Source organism: Aulonocara stuartgranti (genome assembly GCF_965226115.1).
Source record: "Aulonocara stuartgranti genome assembly, chromosome: 11".
NCBI lineage: Eukaryota > Metazoa > Chordata > Actinopteri > Cichliformes > Cichlidae > Aulonocara > Aulonocara stuartgranti.
In genome coordinates this window covers 8201251-8213483 of record NC_138947.1, presented here as the reverse complement: position 1 = coordinate 8213483, position 12233 = coordinate 8201251, and the positions used below count along the sequence as shown (strand labels likewise).

General features: G+C 37.0%; 1 protein-coding gene across 1 annotated transcript; it reads left to right on the top strand.

Annotated features, from left to right (window-relative positions):
- The first annotated feature begins 261 nt into the window (after positions 1-261).
- On the top strand, positions 262-12081 carry LOC309717449 (cathepsin S-like). The gene is made up of 8 exons (XM_082552039.1): positions 262-390; positions 4466-4581; positions 4703-4825; positions 6314-6466; positions 7394-7618; positions 9032-9197; positions 9380-9482; positions 10950-12081. Exons 1-8 carry the CDS (start codon positions 372-374, stop codon positions 11047-11049), a joined length of 1005 nt encoding a protein of 334 aa, XP_082408165.1. The 5' UTR covers positions 262-371; the 3' UTR covers positions 11050-12081.
- Positions 12082-12233: the final 152 nt, after the last annotated feature.

Below are 12233 nucleotides of genomic sequence, written 5' to 3'. Positions count from 1 at the left end.
AACTAAAGATAAATAACTTAATAAATTAAAACTAAAAAAAACTTGATTGCTCATAGGGTGTAATGAAAAGGCTAAATGTGGGAAGTAAGACACTTTTAATGTGCATAAAATGCTGAGTGTGTGTACTTGTCATACTTTCCGAAAGTGTGCAATTGTGTGGTTCAATTTTTGAGAAAACCTCTGAATAAGTGTTTTTTGTTTACCTTCTGTTTCATATCTTATGCGTTCAACTATTCCTTTCCTGCACTGTGAGGAAAACGGTGTAGCTTTTACTTTCGAAAGAGGAAGAACTGCGAGAGAACATGTGACACTTCGTTCTTAAATAATAGCAACAAGGAAACGCAGTCAGACTGAATTTCCGCGCAGCAAAGATGAGTCCGACTAATCAAGGCAAGTGAAACACTTTCCAGTAATACTTTAACAGCTTTAGTAGAAATATTAATCGCTGGTAAAACAAAAAGGCGGACATCGCCCCATAAAACGCTTCATAATTTAGTTTACTTTCGTTTTTGTAGCTTTCAAAGACTTTTCTTTGTTCAGGCTGCAGGTGTGTTCAACGATCGAAATACATTGTAACCTTGTTATAATGTCATGACAGTGAAGTAAAGTGTTTCTATAATGTTTAATAATTGTAAAAATAAAAAAGAAAGAAAGAAAGAAATTGTCCAAACACACTCGGTGTATGTTTAGTATATTCTTATGTAATTACACCATAGAAATGAAGGCTGTGTTGTACAACTACGCTGTAGCATTTGTTTAGTAAAACAATTTAAAAGTAATATAAAACCGGAATTCTTCGTTTTTGTATTTGTATTTATGAAACTGACAACAAAGCGAAGCGGAAAAAAGAGCCAGTCAAAGTCACTTTTGGGTAAAACTCCAAGTACAAACGGAGTAGATGGCTTACTTAAATTGCTTTAAATCGCATACATTAGTATGAGAAGCCTGATGAGTTATAAATTCTCGTTAAAAAATATTATATATATCATATTAAATTAAGGTTATACACTGAGGGTATTGTATGTACCGGTATTGTTTGAAGAGGGTCCTCTTCCCAGTTGAGAACTGTACCAGGTATAAGAGGTGGAGCTTCATATTCATCGCTGTACTTTTTGCGTTTTCATAAGTTTCACTTCAGGTCTTGTGACTGTGGAGTCATTTTGAAAACTTGCACAGCCTTAAATATGTGGATGTGATACTTGAGACTCATCTTAACACAGTGACCCTAAAGACACAGTGATCTGTGCAAAAAGTTGTTTTTTTTTAAAGTGACTTTTGCTATTAGTGATGAGAATTCCGGCTCTTTTTAGAGAACCGGCTCTTTCGGCTCGCCTCACTAAAAAAAAAAAACCCGGCTCTTTCAGCTCCCAATCGACTCTTCAGGTTGTTTTGTTGCTTTAATTCATTTATTATCAACAACAATATAAAATCATGCACAAAAGAAATTAGTAATTAAAAAAACAACAATGTGGTTTTATTTATTTATATATTTACATATAAATATAAATGGTGGTCCTTGGAGACAAAGCTTGTACAAACTCCAAAAAGCATGTAAAAACTCTGAAGCATTTACAAACTCCAAAACACATTTCTAGCGTTAACTGAACTTCCAAAACAGAGATATCTAGATCACTTAAATTACACAATTGAAAGCATATGTGTATTGTTTGTGTATTTATACACAAGCACTCATATATAGTCAAATAATTTAAAAAAAATGTTCATTTACCTGTTGCACACCAAATCCAGTCGTTGGTACTTCTTGGCATGTGTAGGTAACAAAAGCTCAACACTGTGCCTAGCATCCTGGAGCACTTCTGTTGTGTTTTGAGTTTGCACGTGTTTTGGGGCCACCGTAAATATACTTTTGTTTATTCACTCCACATAAAATGTAATCAATAAATCATATAATACAAAAGAACAACTATTTACATTTCAACTTTTAACTATTTAAACTTTCAGCTTTAAAGTGAAACAACACAAAACACCGCAAACCACAACACAATTAAATCTAGATTAAAATATGCAAAACAAAAAGATCCACATTCTCTGTCATATAGGTCTGCATGAATAAACTTTCTGAATCCTTTATCATCCACAACTGAAAATTGTGGATGGTTACTATACCTTTCCAGTGTTGGGCAAGTTACTTTGAAAAAGTAATTAATTATAGTTACTAGTTACTTCTTCAAAAAAGTAACTGAGTTAGTAACTGAGTTACAATATTCTCAAAGTAATTAAATACTTGAAAAGTAACTATTGCATTACTTAAAAAAAACAAAAAAACAAAAAAAAAAACATATAACCCTCTGGGGTCCAGGGTATAATTGGCCATTTTTTAACTACTTTTGATTTTCCCTCCACATTTCACCTTTAAAAACGATTTACTTTACCTTGTTTGCTATCATCCTTTTCAGCACAACCTCATGTGTCTGAATTTACAGTTATGTTTTCATTTTGACATACTGTATTAACACAATTGATCTAAAATCAGACAAAGAACATAAAATCAGAGAAGAAAAAGTTATATTTTTTAACAATCGCAAACATGTTTAATGAATCATATTTCATAACTTTAAATGGAAATATAAATTGTCAATTTTAAAATCCTATGCACAAGTTTTGCAAACAACAAAGTTATTTGCATCCATTTACCTTTTACATTGATTTTTTTAAATAACCATTTCAAACTATTTACAGAACAATCAGCTGTTCTGCATTCAATAAGATGCCACACAAATTATTTGTGCCATTCCAAAAAAAAAAACAGTCGCCTCATTGTTCTGACACACAACACAAAACTATCCACAACACTACACACTAACTACACCAGACAACACATTAACTACACACCCCAAACACGCTAAACGTCACTAATCTCTCACATCTCAAAACTCCCTCTATCTCTCTCTCTCCGCGTCACTCCTAAAACTTCCCCTATTTTTTGTTTTGTTTTTTTATTTTTTGCTCATAAGCAGAGCGTGCTTGCTAGCGCTGTCCTTAGACAGTAAACGTGACGAAACTATTGAGGAAAAAACACACGTATATATTGTTTATCATGACTCTGGTTTTACATGGCCTATCAACACAATTTAAAAACTGGTATATATCACCTTGTTGCTTTGTCTTTAAGTGGCCGTGTGATTGGCTTACCACGACTACTTTATTCTTCCTCAGTCAAACAGCAGCACTCATGCCATTGTTTTGCCCCCTTAGCTCCAGGTGTTGTGCTAGACAGTGATCATGATTACCGTCCGCGGGAGCGTGCGCAGCTGCTTAAAGCTGTATCGCCCAGATTACTTACAGCTGCTTCCGTGCAACTGATATAAGATGCTAAGCTGAACACAGCTTCAACCGTCTGTTTGTTGAAAAATAGTAACGGACCGCATTTTCTTGTTAGTAACTGTAACGGCGTTGTAACGATAGGAACAGTAATTAGTTAGATTACTCGTTACTGAAAAAAGTAACGCCGTTACTTGTAGCGCCGTTATTCCCATCACTGTACCTTTCTGATGTGACGTTGTTGTCCTTGGCTCTCTTGCCCTCCCGCTCTGTTCCTGTGCTACTGCGAGTTTAACTACCGCCCCTCCCCCCTCTGCTCAGCGCAAGCACAAGGCTCGCATGCGGAGTGAAGCGGAAAAACAGTGCGAGAGAAAGGGTGAGAGAAAGAAAAGAAAAACACGCCTTGCCTCGTTCACTTCAAAGAGTTGGCTCAAAGAGCAATTTCGTTTGCGAATGACACATCACTATTTGCTATGTAGATGAGGCCAATGAGCCACCTTGGTATAAAACCCCTGAAGACAACATCAGCACCAATTACAGCCTGGTAACATGCTTGAACTCTGAGTTCAAACAGCAGTTTTCAGTGGAATCACTTTAATGTCTACAGTTTTGTATATTTCATCTTAGTCATTGTAAGAAAACTTTCCAAACACTCTCCCTTTTTGTATTTTGAGACCTTTTTGTTGATTCTAGTACATGCTGATATGTTTATGCCCTGTTTCTGAGACGCAGAGGTGACCTAGATCAGTTTGGTTTAGATTTATTGCCAGCAATCTGATAACAAGTGACGTAAACCAATATTTACAAGTGTGTTTTGTCCCCATTCTGAGAATTAGTAAAATTGTGAAAAAAATGCCTTTTCATTTGGGAAAAATAACCATGGATGTATCTAGAAAAATAATTGTGGCCTCTTTTGACCCTTTAGAGTTACTAAACGCCTATCTCCATCTTTTTGTTGTTTTCTTTTTGTTAGTATATAAAACAGCACTGAAAATATTTTGGCCTGTGTCGTGCCAGAGTCTCTATGTGTGGTTTTTATGAAACTAAGGTCTGTTTCTGACTGGAAACCTGAACTTTCTGCCAGGCAGGTTGTTTTCTCAGTGTGTTAGTGAGCATCAGTCTCATCAAAAGTCAGGTGACATCCTGTCTTCTCGTGTCATCGTCTATGTTTGTGTGTTTGCAGGCCTGCTGTTGCTGCTCATCTCCCTGTGTGCCGGGGCAGCAGCCATGTTTGAATCCACACTGGACGCACACTGGGAGCTGTGGAAGAAGACACATGGGAAGAGCTACAAAAAAGATGTATGTGACAAAAAGTAGTAGTAATAAATATTTTTTTGTGTTATATATGTACAAACTCTGCACAAGGCTTATAATTAACTTATATGGCATTTTCACCTCATCTGCTCTTTCTTTATGTGAGGTGGAGGATGCTCACCGCCGCAAGCTGTGGGAGAATAACCTGAAGATGATTACCGTGCACAACTTGGAGGCCTCAATGGGACTTCACACCTATGAACTGGGCATGAATCACATGGGAGACCTGGTGAGACACTCTCTTGCTTCATTAATGCTTTTGACTTATGATATTTTTTATTCATTAATGGTGATTGTATTAATGATGTTGAAAAGGTCAACAGAATTAAAGCTGATCTGTCTTAAAGAGTAGCTATGAATAGATAACAGATTACTGGCACTTCATGTTTCTGGTTTCCCTATTTTTGTTTTCTGAGTTCCCCTTTCTCTGTCTTTATGTTCCGTGTCAGTTTTCATGTTTCAGTGTCTTCATATTTTGTATTTAGTGTCTTTTGGGTGCTTTATCAATTAATGCAGGCTAGATACCTCTAACAAAAACAAATACAAGTCAAGCAGGCTAATATTAAACATATGTTGGGGCACACATGTATAGTTTCACATTGCTAATTTTATCTCAGGTCTCTTAATTTATTCAGTTAGCATTCATAACATTTCAATATGCTGTGGTAACACTTAAACTGAGTTTTAAAAAAACTATCAAATATTCAAAAAATAAATTATGGTACCTTTGCTTTGACTTTCTGCAGAATGTAAATTAGCAACATTAACTGGTAAAGCACCAAGCTTTACCTTTAACCCTTTGGCTCTTCTAACCTTTCTTTCCTGATTAGCTGCAGAGTTTTGGTTCTGGCCTTTGAGACTTGACTGGAGTAATGAGGTGATTTCTCCTCTTAGCTCAAATAATCATCAGGCTGACTAGGATCTATTCTCCAGTCAAGACCCTACAGTATATTCCTGAGCTAACTTAATGAATAACCAAAGCACTCAGACTGCATACTGGAATCTCAACTGTTGTCTGGTCAGTGACCTGCTTCACCTTAGTCTTTGTTGGAGAATGTTTTTGAGCATTCAGACAGAACTGAGTCCATTCTGTTTATTTATTGACTTCATCTATACCAAAAGAAACAAATGTGATTCCTGAGAGGAATCAGATTTGAAAAGGACAGACACAGATTACTGTATATAAAGTGGACAGTGAAACATGTTTACCTTTTTTAACACATTGGTTTTATTTTGCATACTGTCAAGAGTGTTATCAGGGCATTTTTTTAATATGTGCTCATGAAAATCTGAAATGGTAGTTATTTGTTTACATATGATCTCGTGCAACAGCAGGAGCAGCAAACTGAAACTGTTCTCTTTTTTGACTGCTCTCTCCATTCAGTCAATATTAAAAAGGCTCTTATTGTCCTGGAGAGGTTATCCGCAATCAACAAATAATTCGTTTGAGGGAAAAAAATATTTTAAAATGTTCCCAGTCTTTGGGAACATATAAAATGATTGTAGCAAAAATCAACAAAAACTTAAATAATAATATAGCATTTTCATGAATTAAAAATGTCAAGTGTTTTTTATTATTTAATTGAAAGCGACATCAAAAAACTGTCAAAATAATCCTACATCCATTAAATGAACTGGAATTTCCGCATTCAGACAGAAAAGGCTGATTGTAACAGATATTTGTGTCTCATTCCATAATTTGTGTTCTTCCTCATAGACAGAAGAAGAGATCCTGCAGTCTTTTGCAACTCTCAAACCTCCCACTGGCATCCAGAGGGCGCCATCTCCCTTTGCAGGGGCATCAGGTTCTGGCATACCAGACACTGTGGACTGGAGAGAGAAGGGTTATGTCACCAGTGTCAAGATGCAGGTAAAAAAAAGAGGTCATTTATATCAGGGTTTGTGTATTAGTGCTGCTGAGAAGAATCAGTTCATGTTTGCACGAGAAGAATTTCACCATATCCACTTTTACTACTACGAAGAAGATGACTGCCTCTCGTTTACTGAACCCTGAAAGTTCTCTGGGGTTTTTTTGTTTGTTATTTTTTTTATGCTTTTTCATAGTTTTACATCCCAAAAAAGGTGTAACACTGTTGAAAAAAAACAAAAACAGAACGCAATAATTTGCAAATCTCATAAACCTGTACTGTATTCACACTAGAACATAGCAATCATCACTGTTTTAAAGCAGTGCATATTTATTTATTTATATTTTTGCATTTTTTATATGATATGATAAGATTATAAAATAAATCATGTATGTTAGAAAACAGGATATTGAGATGTTCAAAGTCTTTACAATTTTATGTTGAGGAACATTCTTCTAAAAATATTTCACAGTTCATATAAGCAGTTTTTGGTGAAAAAAATTGGTGAACCCCTGACAGTCTTTACTTCTGACAAACTCTGCCTCTCTAAGATGTTTTTAATGCCCAATCATGTTACTGACCTGTTGCCAGTAACCTTATTATTTGAAAAGTATTCTTCCAGCTGTTTCTTTGTAGCCTTCCCAGCCTTTGGTTGTCAGTGGCCTAAATTTTTTGAGACAACGTTTGCTAACATGAAATGTAGAATGAGCTAATATCTGACATGAAATAGTATGAAATAGTTTTTATGTTCTACTATAAATGAAATATTGGATTTGAAAATCATTGCATTCTGTTTGTATTTACATTTTACACAGCGGTCCAATATTTTTGGAATTGGAGTTATAAAAAGTGCTTCTATGCTCTTAAAGTGGACATTTAGAGGAAGACTTAAGAATATGAGCATGACATTTAATTTTTTTTTTATTCAGGGTGCTTGTGGAGCTTGCTGGGCCTTCAGTGTTGCAGGGGCCCTGGAAGGTCAGTTAGCCAAGACAACAGGAAAGCTGGTGGATCTCAGTCCCCAAAACCTGGTGGATTGTTCTGGCAAATATGGTAACGAAGGCTGCAACGGAGGCTACATAGACCGAGCTTTCCAATATGTCATCGACAACCACGGAATTGACTCTGATGCTTCATACCCATATACAGGACATGTAAGTAAACATACATGCATGTGTGATCTCATGTGCACACTTCTGTGCTAAAAGAACATTCAGCACTTATTTAAGTGATAATTCCAAGGCAAAAACAAAATCTCAGTTAAAATAGTAATTCATCACAATCCCTGTCACCCTCCTTTCATTAATCAGCCATCTCCAGGTTAGTAGGGACAAATATAATTAATACAAATATTAAACATATGAGAAGCAAGTACCCCTAAGAAAGGTACTTTCCTCAGCATCTCTACACACCGCTCCCCGGACACTGTATTGGTGGTTGCTTCACTGAGTGAATGATTAAATGCAGTGGACTAATTTCCAATGGGATTAATAAAGTGTATCTCCTTCTTCGTTAACAGAAGGTCAAATATCAAAATTCATTATTTACAACAAAAATGGAGTAGACAGTAGCAAAGTTATTTTTTGCTCATAAAGATAAACATAAACTAGGATTATATTATGATTATATAAAGAAAAACATGTCTTAGTTTAAAATGTGTGTAGAAATAAAAACAATTTGTAACTTTTAATTAAGAAATGTTATGTTTTTAATAAAATCCTAATATAATCCTAGTTTATACCGTCTTTATATTATATTCAATTAATAACAGAGTTTAAATAATTTGAAATCAGTATATTCTGTTCCAACAAGCCAACTTTTACAAAACTTTTACAAAAATTTAAACATAGGACTCTAACACAAGCTTTACAAAACCCTGTATGAGACACCTAGGTGGGTGTATAAACACCAGCAAGAAGTTGAGTCCGATCCTTCAGGCTGTAGACAGCAACACTCACACTTGTCTGTGGTCAGCTGTTAACGTCTCTTTGGAGCAACAATAAATTAATCGGAGCGGACAACATGTTTGTCCTCCAGGCTTTATGTAGTTCGCTGTTGTTTGTGTGGAGGAGGCCAGTTCTGAGACGATTCAACAGACTGTTCCAGCCTCGCGGGGGTGGCAATGTTTTTAATTTAGCCAAAAGAAAATTTAAAAAAAAAACGAAAAAACAAAAACAAAACAAGAACTTTGTAATGTGAAATACTCAGTGACTATCCTTACCAAAAATATCAAGCATGGAAATTATGACAATATCTATGTAGTTTGCAACAGTCTTTAGGTTTATTTTTGTCCTGAAGTGCAAATTATGACACCACTGACTTATTCCTTTGAGAAGTGAGATGCAGTCCAATCAATGGAGAGCCTACAAGACTAAAGGAGTGATTTTAACTGAGTTCAAAAACCTAGTTAATGAATATATTTTCAATTTGTTGGTGTCCCTCCCAATTCTGCCTTAGGGCAGCCCTGTATGTTGTAAAACAAGAATATTTTTAGATTTTTTTTTAATGTGTATGAAGTTCTTTCCTGACTGCATCAGATCCTTTAACATTTTTTTCTTTAACTTCAGGATGATCAGTGCCACTACAACCCAGCAACCCGTGCTGCCAACTGCTCCAGTTACCAGTGTCTGCCTGAAGGGGACGAGAACGCTCTGAAGCAGGGTCTTGCTACCATTGGACCCATTTCAGTGGGAATTGATGCTAGGCGGCCCACGTTTATTTTATATAGGAGTGGTAAGATACACCTCATCAGATGCAAAGTAAATGGAAAAACAGTTTTAAAATGTTTGGCGGATGAAGGAGGGTTTTTTTTTGTTTTTTAGAAGACAAATTTGAGTTCAGTTTTCCTGGAAATTATTATTTATGGCTGCTTAGAAATTTTTAATCAGATTGATCATTTCTTCTTATAATTTCAGGAGTGTATAATGACCCATCATGCACTCAGAATGTGAATCACGCTGTGTTAGCTGTGGGCTACGGCACTCTGAATGGACAAGACTACTGGCTCATAAAGAACAGGTGAGACATTTTCACTGATTTCTCTTGAATCTGGCTTTTATATACAAAGTGATTTCATGGACAGGGCCTCTATTGTCTTCCACCATCTGTTCACTAATGTGGTGCATACTGGAGGACTCTAGAAGACAAATAAGAAGTGAAAGAGAGAAGTCAGGCTTTTTAAAAAAGTACATATCATCAACACGCAAAAACTGACCTGGCCTGGGAATACCAAGGTTTTCCCAGGCCAGCCGAGAGATATAATCTCTCCAGAGTGTCCTGGGTCTGCCCCAGGGCCTCCTCCCAGTGGGACATGCCCCGAACACCTCACCCAGGGGGGCACCCAGGTAGCGTCCTTGTCAGATGCCCGAACCACCTCGACTGGCTCCTTTTGTTGTGGAGGAGCAGCGGCTCTACTCTGAGCCCCTCCCGGATGGCTGAACTTCTCATCCTATAAGAGGGAGGCTAGCCACCCTTCGGAGGAAGCCCATTTCTGCCTCTTTTATCTCGTTCTTTCGGTCACTGCCCACATCTAGTGACCATAGGTGAGGGTAGGGACGTAGACTGACCAGCAAATTGAGAGCTTTGCTTTTACACTCAGCTCTCTCTTTACCACAACAGACCGATACAGCGTCCGCATCACTCAGCCGCAGCACCAATCCATCTGTCGATCTCCCACTCCCTTTTCCCATCAGTCGTGAACAAGTACTTGAACTCCTCCACTTGGGGCAAGAACTTGTCCCTGACCCGGAGTGGGCACTCCACCCCTTTCCTGGCTGAGGACCATTGCCTCAGATTTGGAGGAGCTGATTCTCATTCCCAAAGCTTCACACTCAGCTGCGAACCATTCCAAGGCGAGCTGGAGGCCATCACCCGATGAAGCCAACAGAACCACATCATCTGCGAAAAGCAGAGATGACATTCTGAGACCACCCAAGTGAAAGCCCTCTGCCACTTGGGTACGCCTAGGAATTCTGTCCATAAAAATTATGAACAGAATAGGTGACTAAGGGCTGCCCTGGCAAAGCCCACCACCCACCAGGAACAAGTCCAACTTATTGCCGGCTTTGCAGACCAAGAGCTGGTCAAGTGTTCCACGACTAGGACAAAAAAATGCATTGTTCCTCCTGTATCTGAGGTTCGACTAATGGACACATCCATTCATATGACATCCCTGTCCTTTGTTAATACTTAAACATAAACTATACTGAGTTAGATGTAAAAGTAGGAAGAAAGACAGTTTTGTTAATGTTTATTCAAAGATGAAAAAACAAATGTACCAGCTGCTGAAGTCATTTCATTTTTAGAATTCATATGAACAAGCATTTAATCATCCACTGGACCTGGTTTTATCTTCTTTTGTTTTCTTTTTTAATAAAAACGTCAAAAAAACAAGATAAGAATGATTTAATACATCAATAACAAAATGTGAAGTTTTAAAACATTTAATTACATTTATCTGATAATTCATTATTTTGTACTCTCCAGCTGGGGAACTTCCTTCGGAGATCAGGGATACATCCGGATGGCACGCAACCAGAATGATCAGTGTGGCATTGCTCTGGATGCCTGCTACCCCGTCATGTAACTGCAGAGGGAACTGAAATGAATCTCTTGCAAAATGAATATAAATGAATATATCATTTATGACTTTTTTTATTAAGTCTTCAAAAACTACAGCTTCAAACTAACACTTTTTGGTGCTTCTCTTGAAAAATTATATCTTGAGGAGGAATCATTATCACTGACTTTATTTGGCGTGTGACATTGTGGAAATGCTAATGTGTGTATCTCTGTGTGTGAGTACACACATTTTTGGTATACCCGCTTATCAAAGTTCAAACTACTTTTCTCCTTGAAAGGTAAGGTTCAGCAATTGCTTTAAAAGATTTGATTTTTCACAAGTTAAAGAAAAATATTTATCCCCCAATGTTTACTTTGGTTAGCATTAACTACTAAATCAGGGGGTTACCAGAAGTATAGACATTTGTTCAAGGTTACAAGGTTTAATTAAAAATCTTTCTATATCTGTGGTAAAAAGTTGTGAATGTACTGGATGTTTAGCGCTGGACTACTGTATATTTTATGACATGAGTGAGATTAAGATTAAATTCACAACACAACATGTACTGCTGCTTTGTTGTTGACACTTATATTATGTAATCAGACTCAATGTAAAAATAAAACATTTTCCAAAAATCTGGTTCCTTATTCACAAAATAATGAACACGGAATTATAACTTTAAGGGTGTCATGGTGCTGTGTCTGTTACTGCGTTTATGTCTTTGGACTTTTGGCCTTGTTTTCTTACGATGGTAGCGGTTTATGTTTCTTAGCCCTTTTCTGGTATTACTTAGTTTCCTGGTTTAATCATTTAGATTTCTGGTTCTTAATTACTTTTAGTTAGTTCTGTTTCGTTCCCTCTCTTTTGCCTTTGTGTATCTTTATTGTGTGAGTTTGTCCCTTTGTCCCTCGTCAGATCCTCGTCATGTTCATCATCCGTCATGTTTCAAGTCTCAGGTTTTCTGGTACCTTGTGTTTAGTTTTTGTTGATTTAATCTTAGTCTCCCTTTTGCTTTGGTTGTATTTTGTGCAGTCAAAAATAAAAAGCTCACTTTCATTTTTGACTGCAGTCCTCCTTACTCTGCAATTGGGTCCACACTCCCCACACAGTCTGCCATCACAGACCTGACAAAAGGGGGATATGTATTTATGTAAACATGCCTGGGATGTTGAGGGTTTTAACTGGTTGAGTACTAAAATGTGCATGTT